At 38.5% G+C, this 23,303-nt stretch overlaps 1 protein-coding gene across 1 annotated transcript in view; it reads right to left on the bottom strand.

The window, feature by feature from the left end:
* Positions 1-343: 343 nt before the first annotated feature.
* The window catches only part of coro1ca (coronin, actin binding protein, 1Ca), a 44,980-nt gene continuing 22,020 nt past the window's right edge, over positions 344-23,303 (bottom strand). The window contains exons 3-11 of the mRNA XM_038295472.1: positions 10,192-10,314; positions 6,584-6,713; positions 6,278-6,459; positions 5,350-5,469; positions 5,064-5,168; positions 4,835-4,980; positions 4,658-4,715; positions 4,275-4,517; positions 344-2,977 (exon numbers count right to left, since the gene is read on the bottom strand). Coding sequence (XP_038151400.1) covers positions 2,858-2,977; positions 4,275-4,517; positions 4,658-4,715; positions 4,835-4,980; positions 5,064-5,168; positions 5,350-5,469; positions 6,278-6,459; positions 6,584-6,713; positions 10,192-10,314 — 1,227 coding nt within the window. The 3' untranslated portion in view covers positions 344-2,857. The remainder of the gene's footprint in view (positions 2,978-4,274; positions 4,518-4,657; positions 4,716-4,834; positions 4,981-5,063; positions 5,169-5,349; positions 5,470-6,277; positions 6,460-6,583; positions 6,714-10,191; positions 10,315-23,303) is intronic.

The following is a 23,303-nucleotide window of genomic DNA, read 5'->3' as shown; positions in this document are numbered from 1 at the left end:
GCTGTTGTCCTACTTTGACATGTATCATCCATGTACATGTCTGTCGCATAATGACGTCCATAAGGCTAAACACTGTCTGGATTCAGCACAACAGTCCTCAGCACCTTTCCTTGACCCTGGATAGTCTTCTTACTGATGACCCTGTAAAACCTTAAAGGATAGAAACTTGGAGCGATAATTTGAATTATACTGAATCAGCCCATGTGTAGATGAATTGTCCCCCTGGTGGATAATAGCTGTAATAAAATGTCCAGCAAGAAATGCAAGCCTTGTCCCACTGAGCTAATTCCACTAAAATATAAACAGCAGTCAAAAATACATGATTCAAAAACAATGACAAGGCTCATTTTAAAAATTCTTTATTAATTTTCTTATAATCAATGTCCAATATTTGAAGCAAGGATTATGAACAAAAAGAAGCTGAGCAGACCTCACCAAGGCTTTAATCCTGGTTGGTTCTTGTCTGATCTAGTTTCTCGATTCTCGTATGCAATGGAGGTTCTGCTTTTTTGATATGGTGGTATGGCAAGGTACAAGGGACACAAACAGGGGGGGGGGAGACGTTTAAAACCCATCACCCATACAAACACCCTCTTCAGCACATCCAGAAAAAAACAAATAAAACCCCAAATGATTCCTGATCATATTTACACTTATTTTCCTAATCCCCAATTACAAACATACACCTATCTTCCAGCGCCACTTCCACCTATAGTGTCCCTTTAAATTGCTGTTAGATACTAAAGTTCTTGTGCCAACCATGTAATTAAATCTACAGGGTGGCAGCCTCATTAGATATCCTGTTAATGCACAACACTCTGCTCAAAGTGCACCTTGATGGCCACTGACTTCTAAGGCCATGTTACAGCCGGTAAATTCTTGGCTTGAAATCAGTTTAAAAAGCGATTTTTATACCCGTACCAAGAATAAAAATGTCAGCATGTCAGTGGCTCAATGCTTGGATTAGACAGAGCGATAATGCTGCCTGGTGTAAGCGTCAGAATGACTGGCAGGACTTCATGTAGTCATCCAGCTTGGTGACAAACAGCACTTTAGGAACAGGGTGTGAGTATAAAGTATAGCACCTAAAAGTGGCTTTAAATCCAGGCACCTTTACAAACCCTCCATTCGCTACACATCCTCCAGCACACTTTCAGGGTTCCTCTATGGCACTTTCAGGTCTGTACAGTGTTGACTAACGAAGGCAAACAACAGACTGAACCATTAATTCATCTCGACTTCCCACAGGGAAACAAATCTAAAACCTCAAGGGGGAAAAAAAAGATAGAGCTTCTGTTGGAGCACAACAACAACTCCAGTGAGACAACCCAATGGTTCTGGAATCTGGAACAACTGCACTGATTTAGAAAGTCTCAGGATCTAAAAGTGGAAGTGCTGAGAGGGATACAAGCACAGCTGGAACAAGAAACGGGATAAAAAAAAAATGGAAGTGGTGTCTGAACGGTTCTGTTTTCCTTAATCTTAGGCAGGTCTTGAACCATCGTTATAGCTTGAACTGATAAAGCAGAAATATTCAAACTGACACTAAGGAGCTCAAAGACACGAGGCATGTGCTTTTTCTCAGGCTTATAACTTCCATCATCAACAGCTTCTTTCATAATATACAGCTTTATCATAAGAGGCTCTAAAATAATCAAATCAGTGTGTTATTTGATGGCATTTCATCTGTACTGAACACACAGATTTGGGTTTACGGATAAACAAAAAAAGAGAGGAAAATACCACCCCCCCTCCACGAAAAAAACCCAAAAATTACTAAAACCAACTACACATGGGTTTAGCAAGACCATTTACAACAAACTCTGACTTTGGAAGCTCAGATTCCTGCGGGGAAAAAACCAATGATGGAAATAAAAATGCTCAGGTTGTTCTTCCCATGTGAGGCACAATGCAAAAACTGAGCGGCCAGCATCAGAGTCCCTACAGCAGACTGATTACAGAGAGAGGAAGCTGGAGGGTTTTTCTTGGTCCTTTCATGAAAAGCCAATAAGATCAGTGGAATGTCATTTTCTGCAATAATTTCAGAGAGCGTGTTCAGGTATCAAAGGGAAAAGGTATGCATCTCCACAAATAGTTTTTTGTGCCGAGTTAAGAAAAAGCACAAGGAAGGAATGGATTCGTTCAGGTTCAACTAATAAAAACCTTTGTGATTTGGAAGATTGTCTAGAGATTGTTCAGTGTTAATGGGAAAACTGGAATGTATTTTCTTTTAACACACCTGACATGTCTGTCATGGTTTTTACTGAGGTTACTTTACCTGTAGTTTTTTATAGAAGTGAAATGATTAAATTCTCCTCTTTATATAAACAGTCTACCTCACCAAGCTTCACTGTTTGTGTTTGAAACAGTCTCACAGAAAAACAAAACAAAAATACTGTTCAGGAGGTGTAAACAATTTAAATTTGGCAATATTTTTGCTTTGTGACGTGCTAAGATGAAACACTGGCACCTACTTAAACATGTATAGACATTAGAGAAAACTGGAACTGTTTTGGTCAGTCAGAAATTGGACGAATTAAGACCTTTTTTTAATATAGCTAGGTGAAATAAAAGACTGACAGAATAAAAGGAATGTTCTTTGATGCCAAAAAACAAAAGTACTTTCTGCTAAATTAACCAATTCCTTCTTATTCCACCTGTGTTTAACTGAGGGTTGGGATTTTGTAAAGAAAACGTTCATCTGGAATGTTGCTGGGGATTGTTGGTTGCCAGGACTCAGACCAAACGCTGTCAGAAACAGACGATTGTTGTTCCCGCTTACCCCTCAGCTAAAGGAATGTCCTGGATTGTAATGGTATTGGGGAGTGGGCTGGGGGGGGGGGGGGATAAAGGGTCCTTAAATGGCAACTTTGGACATCTGTTCTTCAAGTTTGATGATTCGCTTCTCCTGACAGCTGATCAGGTCCTTGAGGGATTTGATTTCTTTCAAGATCTCCTCCATCTTTGCTTCAGATTTCTGTGAAGGATGAGAGACAGGTGAGACACTTAGCATCTGTTTAATTGAAAACAGTGACATAATAGACCTACTGACAGTTTATCATTTTTTTTTGGCTGAAAACAATTCCAACTTCCCTAGGAGTCTTTTATGAAAATTTGATTTTATTTTCTAAGGATTAGATCATGTAAATGACATAAGTTCTATGATAGATGTAGTAGTTTTGTATGTAATCTGTGTTAGACGTTCATTTAATTTGTAGTAGGTGGCCCCAGACCTGTAGATGCTCTTAAGTGCATTTATAGAAGAGAAAGAGCTGGAGAGGAAAATGTCTAGTTCCAATACTGCATTTGTAATGGTCAGAGTTATACCATACACAATAATACATTAAAGTACAGTAATGGTATATTAGAGCAGTTTAAACTGGCTTGGGTTTCAATAACGTGGAACCCACTGCCAGGGTATCACTTCACTTTTAACCCTAGTCCAGATTGTCTTTTATTCAGCTGAATTTCTGTAGACAATCATAGTGTAGGGCGGACAATTCAACTTCAAGAATCCGATTTGCATCTCATTCTTAAAAAAGATGCCCTAATATAATGAAATTAATTCATCAAGTGTATGTGGACATGCTACAATCAGCGGATCTTTAATGTGAACAATACCAGAGCATTGAACATGATGGCAAAATGCAGCAATTAGATAAACCTTAGTAAAAGATCCGCATTGTTTAAAGCTACAGTGTGTAATAATGTCAGGGATTTACTGACAAACTTTAAATATCACAGATAAATATGTTATTTATTATCATATATGAACTGAAAGTCTGAGTGCTGCTCTCTGTGCTCTCTCATACTCTATGCGCTGCTTAAGAAATAGCCTTTTATAATTACAAAGGAGCGTGTTGTGTTTGTATGGAAACATATCTTTACATGGCAGCACAAAGCTGACAAACTAGTGACTGTATATACATTACACACGAATGGGACTATGGCAAGTTAGGCCTTTATAGAATATTTATCCTACACAGAGTAATAAAACACCATTTATAAAATCCTCTATCTAAACCACTTTTCCTGTGCTTGGTACATGGTTGTTTTGGTCAGAGTGTCCAAAACAGGGGGACGAATCCCCTGGACAGCAGAGGTAAGGTGAGCAATGTGAGCTCAGACAGCAGCAGTGGAAAATGATTGCGAGAACAAACAGCTTGATTTCCCGCGCAAAAACATTCCTAATGCTGATAACCCTAACCGGGATGAAGCGGGCAGTTGAGCCAGATTTATTGTGAGGCTGATAAAAGTTGTTATACAATACTTACAATTGATGGAGTTGAAGAAGCAGACTTGTTGGCAGGGCTGGAGTTCTCCGCGTTCTTGTTGATCTTGCTGTCCAGAATGTTCTTCTTGACCACTTTGAACTCTCGGTTCTTGCCAGGGACATAGCCGTTCTTTAGGGATATGAGGATTGGGTCTCCATTCTTCCCCTCGAACCATTCCTCTGCCTCCAGGGCAGGGTCTGGTCCTGCTGTGTCTGGGTACAAGTCGTCCTGGAACAGGTCCGACTAACAAGGAACGAAAAATATATAAAAAAAAAAAACACTTTCTTTAACAAGACCAGCAAAAAAAGAAATCGGGGGGTCGGTGGTTGACTGCATTGGGTAATAAGACTGTTTTCTCAGTCATCACCTAGGTTGTGACTCACCTTTCTTGGTACAGTCATTACAATAGGCTCACACTTTCTTTCATGCAGTTTATAGAACCTAAAAACACACAAAGATCATTTGGTTTACTCATAGTGTGGTGCATTACATTAAAAAACAGAACGTTAAATTATGTCCATTAATATGACTTTACTGCCTCCTAGTGGTCAAATGCTTACCTTGCAATTTCACACTTATTGACATCAAGGCCTCTCTTGGGCATGTAGCCCATACCCCTCTGAGGCTCCTTGGTGACAAAGGTGTTGAGGAAGTGAACGTATGGAGCCTCATCTGTGATCTCAAAGTAACGAATGCTGCTGTCCCCCTGCAGAGAAAAAAGCCGAGTGTTTAATTCTGCAAAAAAGTTTCAAACGATGTCCGGCTTTTTTGGCAGAAAAGAAAAATCACCTTCCCACAGAGGTAAACAACATTGGTGTCTGGATCATAGAAGGGCAGCAGTACTCCATTGCTCGTGTCCATCTCATTGACAGTCATTGGCTCCTCCATGTTTTGCTGCAGGAATGGAAGAGAGAAAAAAAAAATCAAATCAGGGCTTCACAGAAAATGTTATAGGTTTTTTTGAGTGCAGAGTCACATCTAAGACCAATAGATGTGACAATGTATGTAACAAAGAGAGTAAAAGTAATAGTAAATGACCTAGTGGGGAGAAGTCAGCACATCTGAATCGACTCACCGTGTTCCAGAGAGCCAGCTGTCTCTCACTCATGCGGCTGAAGCCGGTGGTGAGGATATTGCCATCAGACAGGAAAATGGCTCTCATGGGTCGAGCACCCTCATGCGCCTTCTCCTTCTCCTGTGAAGCATGAATCAGAGGCTCATGATCTTCAGCACCTCTCATGAGTTTGCTTTGATATCTGCCACATGTTCAGAGCGAGCTCCAGAGAAAAGTTTTTTACACACATTTATATTTTTTTAATCCCTTCTTTCCAGACTTAAATGTCAGGGACGCTTGCTTGCTCTCTTGACTATAACTCGATAAAAAAAATGTATTTTCTTACCATTGTTTTAGCATCAACTCAAAGACGCAGAAATGCAAAAGTTGTAATACAGAAGATTAAGCAGTAGAGCAAATGAAGCAACACGATATGAATTTTTCGAAAGCCAGATGATAATAGAATGGAAACATTTTCTCTTTGTTATTTGTTTAAGCTTGGTCAGAATTATAAATCGCTGCATTTAAAATTAAACCAGTCAAAGACTGTACTCAAGGAAACTTATGACTTATTTTTGAACAATAGATTTAAAGATTTAACAGCTAAATAGTGACATTTAAAATGGAACAAACTGTACAATGAAGACAAGCAGTGTGAGAATGTGCTGCATGTGCAGTAAATTTGAGTTTCCATGTCCTTTTACGACTTGTTTGTCATGTGTTTTTACTTCCCAAAATGTATTTATTTGTTCTTGCTCAACATCCTCTTGTTTGCTAGGATCAGACATCTTGTTTAAACATAATTGTGCAGGAAAAAAATGATCTATTCTTCATCATAGTCTTTAAAAACCACCCAATTGTATTGCAGCCAAACTAAGACTAATTTCAAACTAATTCAGTGTACAAAAACAAAAATCTGTTGGGAAAAACATATTTGAAAAGGCCTTACGGCAACAATGGTCTCCTTGCGGGGATCAATGACACGGATTGCCTTATCCTTGCAGGAGGTACAGATAAGGCTACCATTGCGGTTCCAGCTAACATTATAAATGACATCAGGATGCATGTCCTCCAAGGAGATCATAGCTTCTCCTGTGCCCACATTCCAGATGATTATCTGGTTGTCACAACCTGGAGAGAGACGAAATCCATTAGACAACATATACTGTTGATTTATTGTGTCAGCATTGTTATTCAATTTGAACTCAACATTGATTGAACCTTTAAAGATCTACGGGAAAGCCAGGGCTCTTACCGGCACTAAGAAGGACGTTACGTGCTGTTGGATGCCACGTGATGATTCCCACACGCTTTGAGTGGCCTTCCAGAACCACCACTGGTTCAGACATCGATGACACAAGGCCATTCTCAGGAATCTGCCATACCTACACAGGACAAGCATATGTATGACTAAGTAGAGAAACACACCTACCAGGAATCATACCATTTAAATATGTCTTTAACTATAAGCTTCATCAAAAAGGAAAGTTTTAAGCCTACCCTTAAAAGTAGACAGGGTGTCTGCCTCACAGACATAAACCTAACATGTTAGAGTGGCACAGGTTATCCTGAGCTATCTCTATAGTTATGTTGCTTTATGCTTAGATTTCTGGAGGACATAGGGGCCCTAATTCATCATTCTGTCTCCATTCTTCCACTCTGCAGAATCTGTTAGTTTAATCTCTAACATTATGCTCTCTCTGCCTTTTCTCATAGTAGTTTCACCTCATCTGTTCCTGTTTGGCTTTGGCAACACCCTGGAGAGACATATCATCTGCCATCAACAACTTTTTTTATAGATGTTGGAGATCAGCCTGTTTTTTCCAGTGTAGCCCTGTTTCTCTGACTGTGACTAGCTGGATATGCTCTGTTCATCCTCTGACATTGGAGTTGGCACAGAGCTCGTCTGCCTGGCTGTGTGTTTCCTGGATGAGACCGCCTTTTATAGTTGCTGTTTGTATCCCTGCTTCTGTCTCCTTGAACCCCAGTCGGCCTCGGCAGATGGCCACTCACACCGAGCCTGGTTCTGCTGGAGGTTTCTTTCTGTTGAAAAGGGAGTTTTTCTTCTCCACTGTGGCTACAAGCATGCCTAGTGTGAGGAATGGTATCCGAGTCAATGCAATCAACTGGTTATCCTTAGAAAACTTTGAATCAATTTGACTGTATGATCTGGAGAACGGTAAAGTGCCTTGAGATGACATGTGGTGTCAATTGGCACTAGGGGTGGAACGGTTCACAAAATCCACGGTTCGGTTCGATTCACGGTTTCGTGGTCACGGTTTCCGGTTCGATTCAGTATATGTTGATTGTTACACCGAAATCTCATAAAAATTGATGAAATTAATGAAAAAATCCCCACAAAAATAATAGATTGTAATTATTTTAAATGATCCGCGGAAACCCTGGATCATATCCGTATGTTTTGCTGCTTTGAATTTAATCATCTCGCGCATGCTCTCTACCATCTCCAAGGGACTCAGAGCGGAGCGGACGGAAGCCACAGTGGGGGCTGTAGGCTTTGCTTTGAGCAGCCGGTCTGGAGTGCAGCGGGGCGGAGCGGGTGTTACTGACGGAGTATGAGGGATTTCGGGGTTAGCATGACATGTTGGTCATGTTGCTGTTAGAATAAAACGTGTTGCACAATGCTTGCACACTGTTGCTCTTTTATCCACAACTTTCTTTCCGCCGTCATCATAGGTCACTCTAAATGCAAAGCGGTCCCATACAGCAGACCTATAAAGTTCTGCTGGCGCGTCTTCCAACTCCTGTTCTTTCCCACTCGCCAATCCGACACAATTCTCCACAAAAACTGATTTTTTTCCCTGCTACATCCGGCTAAGCTGCTTCGCTTGTTCTTCTTCTTGGTGGTTGGCTTTGGTCGCAGTACCGCCACCTTCTGCTCTGGAGTGTAATCGCTTCCCCTATGAGAAAAAGGAGCAGCGCATGAACCGAACGAAACACACACGAACCGAACCAAGACAGTTGAACCGAACGGTTCGGACGGTTTTCATAAATCGTCCCATCCCTAATTGGCCTCATATAAATAAACAAAATTGAATTTAATGTCCAATATTTATGTATTACAAAACTAACGAGACATCTGCCTTTAAACATATATGAACTGTAACAAGATCCTATCAGTAACAGATGTCCCTTTCACTTAACATTTGCAGCCATTGCAGCATAGAGTCTTCTGTGAAGGCTTTGCTCATCACTTAGGGACGCATTTTCAAGTTAAAAGACCAATGTGGGACCACAAGCCCTGGCTCAGTCTCTGCTCCGGGTCGTCAAACAGGGGTTTAATGGGTTCCTTGACATCAAACCTACTGATTATTATGACCCCATCTTTGTGCAGTAATGTACAGTCATGTTGAAATAGGAATTTGCCCTTCAAAAACAGCTGTAGCATTAAGGGTTCCTTTAACCGATTCTAACTTCTGGAAAAAATAAAACACCCTTCCTCATTATAACTTTACACTCTGCTAGACGCAGTCAAGCAATTACTGTTGAGTTTAAATCGATGTTGGTTAACAAAGTAGTATTACAATGAATTCAACTTAATAACCAGGCTCCTCCAGAGAGACGTCTTTCTGGCTCATTAGTAAAGTTTACTCTCTTGCATCCAACACTAAAACTCTCACTTGAGGTGAAGTTTGGTGCAACTGCTGCGCCACTGAAAAGCATACCAAAGAACTGCTTTAAACTGATGAACAGATGTAGTCTTGCTGGTGACTCTGAACACTGTCTGCCTCTGTATCTGTATCTGCATCTGCATCCTTTGCTTTGTTGACCCCTAACTCCTTGGCCTAGTCACTGTAGCACCCACTACATACTGCTTTGTTAAGAGCAAGAAAATGTCACGAACTTTGCTCTTGAGAACCTGTTCTTTAAAAGACGTTTGTAGGCATAGTCTGCAGGGTATCTGTGTTTAATTTCATAGACTTGGGACCAAAGTTCAGATGAGAGGCTCAATAATTCCAGCTTACTATGTGGTTAGTGGCTGTAAATGATTATCAGGAACCTGAAGGGGGCAGCAATGACCAAGTTATTCCATTTAGGATATTAACTCAGTCAGATTATAGAGAAGTGCAGCAACATAGCAACAAATACTAAATACTTAGTCATGGACCAAACAAGAAAAGCAAAAAAACAAGTTTGAAACCACCTGTGCAGTGACAGCAACAGATTAAAGTGGAGAATCCTGAATTGGTATTAAAGTAAAACCCTCTTGGATTATTCAGATAAAGCAAGAACAAAATTCAAATTTCTTTAACTTTACAGCCAAATCATTCCAACTTTACATATTCTTTGGTAAGCAGGAATAAGTTAAAGGGTTATGACACAGAGTCAAGCAAGAACACCAATAACTGGTTCTTATTTATTCTACTCCACAAAAAACAAAAATAAATAAATAAAATATATAAAATTAGGAGTCAAAAATCAATCCCTAGTGTAATAACAAGAACCATGTTTTTATTTTGATTTTTTTTTTTTAACTCCGCAGCGTTAGAAGCTAATTTCTGCCATTGGGGAAAACTAATCCCTGTATTTCATATCCCAAATAAGGCCATGCTGAGAAAAAAAGGAACGACAAAAAAAACAAAAACAAAAAACAAAGTCAGTGACCTCAGCTGCAAAGGCAGCTAAATCATTCCCCTGCTCTGATTCCTATAACACATATTTGAGTCTAATCTAATCCAGAGGGTGAGGCCTGCACCCATTTTCAAAGTTAGAACACCCAGGGCTCTTTCAATAAAACCCATATAGTCTTTTTTTTTTTATTATAAACCAGGCTTGGAGCCATAAAATGCTCTCAAAATTAAACCGAGTGGTTTCAGGTACAAAAGGGAAGCTGGACCTTACCATCACTGTGCAGTCCTCGGAGCCGCTTGCAATTACTTGGTCATTGTGGGGGCACCATTCGATGTCTAACACAGGGCCTGTGTGACCACATACTGTTGGGTAGGATTTGTCAATGCGTCCCGACTGTAAAGATAAAGATAAACAGAATAATAAGATTAGTCTTAGTCAGGTCAGTGTTTTGAAACAGAACAGTTGTGGCCTAATCCTAAATCCCACCTACAAAGAGTAGCACTATAAACAAAGCTGGATTCTTCCCACACAAATGCATCGGATGAGAGGTGTGAGCAAGGAAGCATGAAATAAGGAAAAAAGGAATAAAAAAAAAAAGAAAAAAAAAATTCTTTGTTGGTCATGCTAAAAAAAAAAAAAACTAAAAAAAAAAAACCCGAGTTTCTGGAGCCAAAATGAACAAATTAAATTCAGTGCTAACATCTAAACCATTGTAATTAATGAAAGTTAGCCATGACGTCAGGCTGGCTACAATCAGGATGGACACCCTAAATCAAGTAGTGAACAACCCCCTTTACATAATCTACTTATGCAACTTGGAAGAGGCTATGTGCTTCAGAGATGTGCAAATGCAAACAAAACCTTTTACCCAAATCTTTAAGAGAAACAAAGGGCTCCAAAATGAGCACTCCAACTGCTAAGCTAGCTTAGCTCATCTCTGCATTGATGTCCAAGACATCCTGGTCTGACTTCCTGGACCACCACAGGACCAGATGATGTTACTGAGCAGCAGGCCTATTTAAAGCCTAACAGCCTAATACAAGTGCTGGTCATAAAATTAGAATATCATGAAAAAGTAGATTGATTTCAGTAATTCCATTTAAAAAGTGAAACTTGTATATTATATTCATACATTACATACAAACTCATATATTTCAGATGTTTATTTTGTTTAATTTTGATGATTACAAATGACAACAAATGAAAATCTCAAATTCATCATATCAGAAAATTAGAATATTACTGAAGACCAATAAAAACAAAGGATTTATAGAAATGTTGGCCAACTGAAAAGTATGAACATGAAAAGTATGAGCATGTACAGCACTCAGTATTTAGTTGGGCCTCCTTTGGCCTGTATTACTGCAGCAATGCGGCGTGGCATGGAGTCGATCAGTCTGTGGCACTGCTCAGGTGTTATGATAGCCCAGGTTGCTCTAATAGTGGCTTTTAGCTCTTCTGAATTGTTGGGTCTGGTGTATTGCATCTTCTTCTTCACAATACCCCATAGATTTTCTATGGGGTTAAGGTCAGGAGAGTTTGCTGGCCAATTAAGAACAGGGATACCATGGTCCTTCAACCAGGTACTGGTAGCTTTGGCACTGTGTGCAGGTGCCAAGTCCTGTTGGAAAATGAAATCTGCATCTCCAAAAAGTTGGTCAGCTGCAGGAAGCATGAAGTGCTCTAAAACTTCCTGGTATGTGGCTGCGTTGACCCTGGACCTCAGAAAACACAATGGACCAACACCAGCAGATGACATGGCACCCCAAACCATCACTGACTGTGGAAACTTTACACTGGACTTCAAGCAACGTGGATGAAGTGCCTCTCTTCTTTTCCTCCAGACTCTGGGACCTTGATTTCCAAAGGAAATGCAAAATTTACTTTCATCAGAGAACATGACTTTGGACCACTCACCAGCAGTCCAGTCCTGTTTCTCTTTAGCCCAGGCAAGACGCTTCTGACGCTGTCTGTGGTTCAAGAGTGGCTTGACACAAGGAATGCGACAGCAGAAACCCATGTCTTTCATACGTCTGTGTGTGGTGGTTCTTGAAGCACTCACTCCAGCTGCAGTCCACTCTTTGTGAATCTCCCCCACATTTTTGAATGGGTTTTGTTTCACAATCCTCTCCAGGGTGCGGTTATCTCTCTTGCTTGTACACTTTTTTCGACCACATCTTTTCCTTCCCTTCGCCTCTCTATTAATGTGCTTGGACACTGAGCTCTGTGAACAGCCAGCCTCTTTAGCGATGACCTTTTGTGTCTTGCCCTCCTTGTGCAAGGTGTCGATGGTCGTCTTTTGGACAACTGTCAAGTCAGCAGTCTTCCCCATGATTGTGTAGCCTATAGAACTAGACTGAAAGACCATTTAAAGGCTTTTGCAGGTGGTTTGAGTTAATTAGCTGATTAGAGTGTGGCACCAGGGGCCATCAATTTTGAACCTTTTCACAATATTCTAATTTTCTGATATGATGAATTTGAGATTTTCATTTGTTGTCATTTGTAATCATCAAAATTAAACAAAATAAACATCTGAAATATATGAGTTTGTATGTAATGTATGAATATAATATACAAGTTTCACTTTTTAAATGGAATTACTGAAATCAATCTACTTTTTCATGATATTCTAATTTTATGACCAGCACCTGTAGAAGAAACAGTCTCACTCAGCCTGCAGCTACTTCATCATCATACCGAGAATAAATGCAGGAATAACTAAAGAACAGCTATAAAACAGCACAATTTCAACAACAAAAAAGTAGGAACACTTTTTATACCAAAAAAGTTTGAATGCTGCATGATTGAACAGCAACTTAGCAGGCATACTGTGGTCCCAAAGGCAGTGCACTGGGTGGACACTATCAACAAAAGTCAAGACAACAATTTAATTTATAGTCTCAAAGTTCAGATCCTTTACTGGACGAAAATCCTCATACCATTAGCCAAACAGAAAAATAAATACTCAGTAGTAGTTTTCTTCTTCTCACTCATGGTACTGCAAGTAATATTTTGCGAACAAGTGCCAACTGTGTTTATACAAGTGCTTTACAAATTTTAGGGAAAAGGTATGCTCACCCTTTTATTTACCACTACTGTACCTGTCAGGTTGTGTCATTTTATTTTAAAACAATATAGTCACCAAAGCTGATTTAAGAAGTATTTTACCATTGTTTTTTTTTTTTATAAAAAGAAAAGACTGAAACTATAACCTAAATAGTATATTCAAACTTTTGTAGTTGTTATGTCTGATCCAACAGTCCTTATAAAAGCTAAAGGTATGCAATTTATTACACAAAGAAGCAATTACTTGCATGTCAAATTTTCTACAGAATCAATCTTGGCATATCTAAAAATCAAAACACTGTAGAAAGCTACATGAGTAAGAACTGAAAATGGCTTCATACCTACTCTGCATACAATTAAAAACTCAATAAAAAGAAAAGAAAGAGAAACAAATTAATGCCCTCACCTTTTTTTTGCCATAAAACAGACTGTCTAAAGGTTATGTTTTCTTGTAATACTGAGACTTAAAGTTTGGTCTGGTAAGCAGGCTTGTTAATTGCTTCCAGCTTCTGTAAAGAAGTCGTCAAGTCAGTGTATTAAATTCAATTTATAACAATTTGAATAATTCTAGGAATAAAAGCTTGCATTTCTTTATACATATTTTTTACAATCTGAAAATTACCTAAGTCTATAAATGGTAATGCTTTTTATTTTAAGAATAATACATTTGTTTGACCTGTGTAACTGGAATTACAAATTACTCTCATGGCTCATTTCTGAAGTATGAATAGTGGTTGTATCGTACATTTAAAAGCATTACCCCTAACCTCTACATATTAATACATGTATGACAGAATCAGTGAACAGTAGAACAAATGGAGTGATTTATATTTTTCCTAAGAAAGAAATACTCCTTGAAAATTTGGTATATTAATATAGAATTTAAAATGTATTATATACTGTAGTTATAGTTAATTATTCAGGACAAGCTTGGTGGTTTGCATTACTTTTCTTCATGAATCCAGGTCATTTTGCTTTATAATCCCAGGCAGGCACTGATTAGATTGTTTTTTTTTTTGTTTTTTTTACCCAACAGTAAATGACAAACATGTCAGAGCTATAAACATATAGTCCTCTGGCAGACATGCATTTCCTCTCTTGGATAGTTTGTGGAAATATATTAGTCACTGGGGAAAAGAAAAACAAAACAAAAAAAACTATAGGATCATGAACATAACGACTCACACCCTGAAAGATATGACGGCACTGTTGATAGGAATTTATGATCCACCATTCAGAATCCGATAGCAAGAATGTCCAATTCATGAAAACAAATGTGTCCTTACACGTAGCAGTCCATTGGAAATTCCTTCTTTAACAAATAAAAACAAAGACATGTCAAACTCTGTGTATATTAGACACATTAGACGCCAACATCCTGAACAGCTTCCAATGCATGCCTGTAGTTCGTTTCCTGAAGGCAACTGGAGCAGGATGCAAAGCAGGAAGGAAACCGACTTAATACCAGGTGTAGCAACAGAGCCACGTAAACAAGTCTGAGTAAAGAGATTAGAGAGTGAATCAAACAGATCACCAGTTAAAAATGATTAAAGTCATGAAACTGCAAAACACTAATAAAATGATTTGAAAGTGGATCAGGTTGATTCTAGTTAAACTTCCCTTTCAGAGGTAACAGTCCAACCAGTTCTAACATGTAAAAATATTTCAATGATAACATGTACTGTACACACGTTTACTCACCCTTTATGTAGCCAAATATTTTTGGAACAGAACGTGCAGTTTAAATAAAGCCATCCAGGCACAATAAATTAAACCTCTACAACATAAAAGCACTAAAGATTACAGATTAGTCAAAAAAAAAGAAAAAAAAAGAAAAAAAATTTATTTTATCCATATTATGCTCAGGACCACCATTATCCAGTCCATTCTTTTAGAAACAAAAATTTATGAAAACAGTATAAATATATCTTTTAGTCAGATGTTTACAATTTTCATCGTAGTGGGACAAAACAGCAACATCTTCCTTACCTTTCGTGCCTTGCCCTAAAGCAGTTGACATGTGTATGACATGACAACAACATGTCAATAAGGGCACCCTTTTGGAGGAATCTTTGCTGCGATCAGGCTTTCTACCAAAACAAATTTGCTGTCAACTCAGAAACCTCACCAGCAGATTCATATTTTAGGCAATTCAAATCGCAACAGAAAACACGGCTGAACAATTTTTCACAAATATTAAATGTACATTATTTTCCCCAACATATACTGCAAATGTATATTCATTCTAAAATATTCTTTGTATTAGATGTTTCATTTTAGGGTTTCATTGTTTTCTTGACCTTGAAAGCTTGTTTGTCCACAGTCCTTCCTCTCTGGACTTAAATGTTAAAGCTGTGGGGGAAAAGTGTTTACTTCTACTCCAATTCATAAGCCTGCATGCATGCATTACCTTTTGTCAAATTGCAATTATATTGAAAATGCAATCAACTGCAAACCCCTAACAGAAACTAAATCATGTTTACGGTTATAAATTTAAAATAAAATATGGTCAAGGTTATTTTGGTCGTGGCAGGGACTTTGAATCTGACAAAGGCCAGTACAATTTTCCCATTTATGGATTAAAGCTTAGGTTTTGTAGTTTTTTAATAATCTACAAAAAAAAGGCACAGTTATTAAGTTATTGCTAAATTATGATTTTAATAAAACAAGATTAATAAAAACACCAGCAACCAGTGTTCACACTGCAGGTATTAATGCTCATTTTCAAATCGTTGTCAGATCCAACTTTTTTGTGAGTTCACATGACTGTCTCAAATTGTCCCTAAAGAGTCCTGCATGCGCAGAAAAATAAAAACAAGTCACATCAAACGACGCTCAGAGCAACAGTGACCGGCGTTCACAGAAGAAAAACAACATGACATGTCAGAAGTCAGTGTGTGTTGGTGGATTTCAAAGTTCTTATGCAGTGGAAGTAGCTGGATGACAGTAGATTATGAAAAAAAAAGGAGACTGAGGATAAAGAAAGCTTAACGTTTAATTAAGGCTTTTGGAGGAGTAGTGGCAGCAACATCTCCAAAGAGAACTGTGCAGGTGCAGCATCATAGGCAGCTGACAGGTTAGGGTATGCTCCCTCAAGTTTTTTTTTTGCATCGTTGTATCCTCCCAAATACTTACTAATTACAAATTTTTTCCCCTTCATTGTATACTTTTCATACTGTTCTCCGTGTTTGTTGTAATCGTTTTTGCACTGTCAGTACAGAGGGATGTCATCCTCATACTAATTCCGATATGGGTCACTTGGCTGTTGAGACCGCAGTCAGATTCCAAAAGATCTGACCTGTAATCGCTACCAGGTGTGATATGGCTGAAAGATTTATCATGGTATAAAGCCTTTTATATCACTCGATATCAAGACTTACTGTTTAGTATTTTGTTTACTTATTTAAAATAAGGAAATATCCATAATTTATAGACTTTAACCTTTGAAGGAAAAAAAAAAAAAAAGAGACCAAGAAGAGACCAAAGAGACTTGCTTGGATTGCCCTAGAGAGGCTGAGAGGCTAAATCCCATACACTGCTAAAATCCCCCAGAATACCATGTGGTTCTTAATGGGAGTTCATTGGAAATATTGAACAGTTTAATACGACATATTTTTCATAGATACAGATCGGGTGTCTATTGCACTGTATAATGATTTATTGCTGAGCCCATTATGCGAAGTAAACTGCTTAAATTGTAACCATAACCATATCAAAGTTCTCTATTTTGGGTATCTGGGGACCGTTTTAAAAATCACCTTTTAGGAGCCACAAAATAGGTAAGAAGGTATAAAGAACACTGTGCTGGGTAATACATTCTGTGCACAATTTGTTCCATGTGGGATGTCTAAAATGACGATCTAGTGGCAATCAGAGCATGAATTCCCATGGGAACTAATTCGATCTTATTTGCTGAGAACTCAACATCTATTTAATGCTTCTGAATGCATCACTTCTTCCCCTTTCTCTTCCCTGTCCATATGGAAAATCCAGGAGCATACAGACTGTTTACTTGGGTGGTAGAGGAAGCATGGTAAAACATTAAGTTTTGTGAAGCTTTCAGTGTCAGATTTCGAATTAAAAGACATACCATGTGTTTGATAGGAGCAAAGCTTTAGATAGAGCCGATAAAGAAGTTAAATAAACTTAATTTTTAGGAAAGGGGATTATTGGTCACTTCCATCATAACTGCTCAGTCTTACAGTATAGTCTGGTAGCTAATCTGACAAATGGATTATACATTTTATTTCTACCATTTCTTCAAAGGGTTTCTGATCCACCATTCAATGGTTAGAATATGGATAAAAATAATTACCCATATTGAGAAACGTTACAAGGATAGATGACCTAAGGTTTGGTAGGGCTGGAGGAAAGTGGATACACCCCCTAGCTCTAATTTCAAGCCCTAAATGTTGCTGTTAGTAGGACAGGAGTTCATCATGGACGCCCATAAGAGAACTGTAGCCTGCCAGGCTGACAGCACCAGATCTTGGGAGAGAAGACATCATCTGGCCTCTGTCTGTGCCGGAGGTAGGATAAAACAGCTGTAGGGCTAAATTAGAATAGCTTTTTAAAAAAGCCACCTAAAAACCTTTTAAAATCATTCCAATGTCATCTTTAAACTACTTTGTCAACATTTTCTTCAGTAAAAAAAAATGCATGGCACTTTGGTATTCTATTCTATGGTCTTATAATTTGCATATTTATTACACTAGAAATTGTCAGCAACACAGGATTTTGAGATTTCAGGTTCAATGGTTGATTGTATTTTTGAAATAAGGTTTGTATTGTCTCTTAGGGGTGGCACGCATCTTATGTATATGCATACGTAAATATTCAGTTGTTTACATACCAGAACATCAACTCACAGCAAAGGGTGTCACAATACCTAGGGAAGGTTATGAATCCCAGTCGTGGCTTCAATTCCAGGGTGTGTGGGTAGTAGTTAGTTGCTAGTAGTAGCGAGTAAGGGCTAGTGGTGGATGTAGGGTATGCTTTGGGATTGGGCCAATGTCTTTGACAGTTATCTGTCGTAGGATTAAATCTGTTAATGGAATAGTCTGTATTTAGACTTCTTACAATGGTCCATGTGTTAAACACTAAAATGGTGTTTATCATATTCTACCGAAAGCATAAGTGGCAGTGCACTGCTCGCTGAGGGATTGGGCCAAGTGTTTATAAAAACTTATGTCATTTACAATTTGGTGTTCTTTTTCCATTCTATAAATGCATTATTGTTGACGAGGAGCCCTGGGGTTCTCTATAACCATTACTCTGCCTTATTTGGATTAAAGTGTTACAGTCCAGGGATCTACAACCTGTGGCTCTGGACACTCTTCCTTTTTGCAAAAAGATGAAGAGCCAGCTGATTTATATGCAAATGCAGGTTAGTCGGCTTGTTAGGATTCTCTGCATTGACAAGTTGTGTTGAATTTTCAAATAAATTGACTCTAAAGATAATGAATATATTGTTTGATCTATAGGAGGGATGTATATTTTCTTAAACACAATTTAACAGGTGGCTAGGGTATCTGTGTTAGATGCCTCCTGCTCACCTCGGGAGGTGTTCCAGGTGTGTCCTATTGGGAGGAGGTCTCGTAGAAGGCCGAGGACAAGCTGGAGGGACTACGTCTCTGAGCTGGCCTGGTGTCGGCTTGTGGCCGCCCAGAGCAGCTGTAGGAGGTGTGTGTGGATCGGGAAGTCTGGGCATCTCTGCTTAGGCTGCTGCCTCTGCGACCCAGCCCCGGAGAAAGTGGAGGGAGGGAGGGATGGATGTGCAAATTAATACCCTGGCTAATCCCAACCCCCCAAAAAAGAAGCTCTTTACAACAATGCTAAAACTGGCCCCACTTGGATAAAGACAGGTGAGCTAACAGGTGATATTTTTTTTTTAGTGCCAATGTGATTTCTTAAAACTACAAGCAAAGAAACAAACGCACATATACCACCTTCACCACCACCAAGACACACAAATACAACCACCTACCTCATACACACAAGTCAAGCAGCTGAAAACCTAAAATGTTCATGACTAAACTACACTTCCTTTGAGAGGAATGTCTGAGGCCTCAAAACAACCAGTTGCATAGCAACATGTATGGCTGCAGAAAATCACTGAATCACAAGGCAGTGGATACAAAGCACAGTGCTGAAAAACACAGAGGGGAAAACATGTACAATATTCCCTCAAGGCAAGAAAGGACATTCTTTTCATTCAAATAAGAGGGCTGCACACTTCCTTTCCTTGCAGTTGAACATGTGATTCATGCACACAAAACACAGATGGTCTTCATGCATATTGTCCAGCACTGCTTACAGCTTAATGGAAATTTCCAACTTTACAAGCTTTTGTGTGCATGGTTAATGAAAACAGCTGACACAGTGACAACAGTAATGTCATTAAACTAGGGGGCTTGTTTCTTTTTTATAATTTATGATCTGGTCTACTGTGAAATAAATACATATAATACAGATTTCAATGAACTAGGTCTACACACAGAAAACAAACACATATCCCTGAGCACAATAAAACCCTGTTAAGCTGGTCACATTTGCCCAGATATAACAGGCTCTCTTATTTGTTATTTTATGAACCAAGAGTGATAGTCTAACCAATAAGGGAGCTGGTTACATCTGAAGAGCAACTGTGATTGATTTAACTGGTTTTCAGTGCTCAGGGACCAGAAGTTTCACTGAAAAGGTAAACTGAGCAGGTAAAGCAAAAAGAAAATGTAATTTCAAGGATTTGAAAATGAAAATGGAATCATGAATTCTTAAATGTGTGATTAGGAAACTTATTTAAAATCAGAACTATAAATTCCGTTTTTAAAATCTTCATTTAGAGATTAAATACATTTAAAAATTTCAGGATTTAATAATGAATAAATGCAATTTACATTTCAATTTACATTTTGTGTAATTAGAAAATCCTTTAAATTGGATGTTAAATTGCATGATTTAAACGTTACATTTAAAATGACTGTTTTTTCTTTTTCAGTCACTCTCTAGGGGTTGCTCTTACTTTAATACTGTGCCCCAGCAGGGACAGAGCTGCACCAAACGTGCTCCTGTTGGACTGAAACAAATTTGAAGTGCTATCAATTTGAAAAGAAAATGGTGAAGATGAAGGAGCTAGTTGTAATTTGAGTATATAGTGCCTATGTTCTATAAATCATATGTCAAGGCAAGTCAGAATCAGCTCTACCCATATCAACTCAAAGTTTTAGACTTTCAGGAATTCCAGAAAAGGCTAAAGACTTCAAATGTTTAAGAGTTAAAGCTACCAAGTATTCTATAAATATTTTATTTTTGCATTCACTGTTGCCCTTTTGTGAAAATATTCAGATTCTTCTGGCCACGTGATTTCTCTGCATCTCAACAGTTACCTATATGGATAACTGCAACCTGAAAACCAAAACAACTTTCATTACGAAAGATGAAATTCATTCAAGCAAAATGTAAACCACTCATAGATTTAGATTAAAAGTAAGAGCTTAATATTACCAATATCTTTCTTCTGATTGGAACCAACAACATTTCACAGTCAGAAACTTGACTCAATCTGAATCTGTGGAGGCCTACAATCTGAGAGACTCTGAGCTCATTGAGGAGAGTTTAAGCATGACAATACACGTCTACACGTGAAAAGCTGGTCAGCAAATCTATGAAGGATTTAATCCTTGGAAGGTCTTAAACAGATAAACAAACAATGCAAGTCATATTCAACACTTTCTACGTCGCCGATAAGGTTTGATTTCCTATGGGGAGAAGTCCATCACATTCTTATAAAGAATGAGCTTTTTAGTTGAATATAATTACCCTCAGTATTTAATCTACCAGAGATATGAATCATTTTTGGCTGAACTGTAACAATTCCCATGCCCTGTAAGTACTGAGGTCAGCAGCCAGTTCACACATGTTAAATCTTTAATGAGGCTCAGAAGGGGTCATTAGGTTTCTGCAGTACTATTGATCAAAAATCTCAGAACAGATTTTGTACATCCAAAGAAAAGGTATCTTTACAAATGTCAAATCAATTGACCTTTGCCCCCATACGTGAACAACCCTTTTTATTTTTGCTTTAGAAAAAGAAATGTTTGTTGTAAAAAAAAAAAAAAAAAAAAAGATGTGCAAAATTAGTCCACAATACTATAAATACTGGGGTGCATATAAAGTGCAGTTTACCTGTGAAAGTGGGAAGCCAAATGAGGAGAGTAATATGCAATCCAGATTCCCTTTAAATCAGTGTTTTTTTCCTAATTAATCAGATTTACAAATCATACTGCATCAATCTTTAGGGAAATAATACAGCTTAAATTACAAAGTACATAAAACTTTACAAATTAACAAGACAGATCACATTTACATTACTATTTGAATATGGGTTGTGAATACACTAAATTACTTTCTGACAGAAAGCACATCTAACTTCAACCCAATTCTATCATCTTGATGAGTCTCCCATTATGGCCCATCCCGCAAATCAGAAGAGTACCGACGCTGCATGAAGCAGCCAATGGCAGAGCATAAGGAAATGGTCTTGGAAGCCTGTCAGCCTGGGAGCAGTGAATGACCATATATGGTAAAATCTGCAGTCAGCAGGAATGGGCGGCAAAGGCGGCAGCAAGGGAGCAATACAGAGGTCTTTAAACACAAACTGACCATAGTGTTGTGAAAGACCTGGGAAATAATGTAAATCCAAAAGTTTTATGCACAGAAAGAATGAAGCTTTGTTAGGACTTAAGGTGGTGTGAAAGAGCATAAATATTGTGTCACCGTGCAAACAACCTGGGATTACGAAATGCTAAGACTGAGGAGAGGATGAATGGATCCTTGAGGGACTGAATCCAAATCAAATATACTGTACATTTGATCAAGCTCTTGGATATCAGTGGGCACACAGCTTTTTTCAGCAAAAAGAAACAGTTCAAAAGTTTCCAATTAACGTATAAATCACTGTCAATTTTTTTTTTTTCCACAGACTTCAGAGAATTAACAATAATCTCCCTATAGTCCTGCATTACAGAGAGAAAGAGAGAGAAGGAGAGATCACCAGATACTTGCTAGTTGCCATCACTCCCACAATTCCCTTCATATGGAAATCAGGGAATAAATTAGCTGGTGTTAAGCTAGGAATGAGAAACACAGATTCAAAGTATGAGGGACAGGAAAGAAATCTGTTTAGGTAGACATCTGATCCCATACTCTATATATCCTTGGGTTCTGACAGGATGAAATTGCAATAATCATGACTGTGCTGAGGCAGGGGAGTCTGCTGCTTTAACCCACATTCTAGGGAATCAGACAAAGAGCTCCCCCCCATCACAAAATGAAGCCTAGACTTCAAGTTGGCTTGAAAACCTGCAAGAGCCTCTAAATTATTGATGACGATCTCAAATTTTTAATAAAAAGATTTATGAGAACACAGGGAACTAGAGAGACATTTCTGCAAACTCCTATTGTTAGATCACTATAACAATGACTAGCATAATTGTGAGGGGGGAAAGGGCATGACCATACTTCTCCTTGCAAATTAAACCCCCAGCCCCTCCTCCCAATACTAAAATGCAGTAATGACAAAGGGCTTCAGTGGGAGTAAGTGAAGGACAAAGGCCCAAAGCAGCTGGCTGCCCACAGAGACGTACAGCTACACGGCACAAGCAGATGGGCAAAGAGAACAGATGTATCCCTGGATCAGAGATGGGACCAGGGTTAGAGGATTGCAGCAGTGTAAGGACTAAAATAAAATGAAACCCAAATTACTCAAACTTCCTTTAGCAAAGGTTAATCCCATGCATCCAACAGTTGCAATCAATATCTCCAAAATAAATCCAAAGCCTTTGGCCGTAAAAAGTTACTTACATCAAAAATATAATTTTGTTAAAATAAGATTAGATTCCTTGGTCTACAGACGTACGTCTACAGACGTACACCATATGTTATATCATAACTGATAGATGTATTTAACAATAATACTAACAATAACTTTTGAAATTTACTGATCCCACATTGGAGACTGTGGTGATCAAACCGGGTACTTGCAACCTTCTTAGAGCACAAGTGCACTGCTCTAACCCACTAGGCCACTACTCCCCCATTTGCAGTTGTACACAAGACAGAATAATAATGTCCACAAAATAAAGAAGAGAAATGCCGGCCTGACTATAGTTAAGCAGGTTTCCACAAGCAGACTAAATCCGGGTTGATCAGTAAGTTTTCAAAAAGCAATGTTCCAGAATTGTGCCGCTGTGTTTACTTGGACAAGGCAGTCAACTGGAGAAGCAATTGAGAGTCTGTCTACAAGAAGAGGCAGAACA

The sequence above is a fragment of the Cyprinodon tularosa genome, unplaced genomic scaffold (genome assembly GCF_016077235.1).
Source record: "Cyprinodon tularosa strain WSP-4 unplaced genomic scaffold, ASM1607723v1 ctg356, whole genome shotgun sequence".
In the NCBI taxonomy this organism is placed as follows: domain Eukaryota; kingdom Metazoa; phylum Chordata; class Actinopteri; order Cyprinodontiformes; family Cyprinodontidae; genus Cyprinodon; species Cyprinodon tularosa.
Note: the sequence above shows the minus strand (reverse complement) of the source record. Positions and strands in the feature narration are given on the sequence as shown.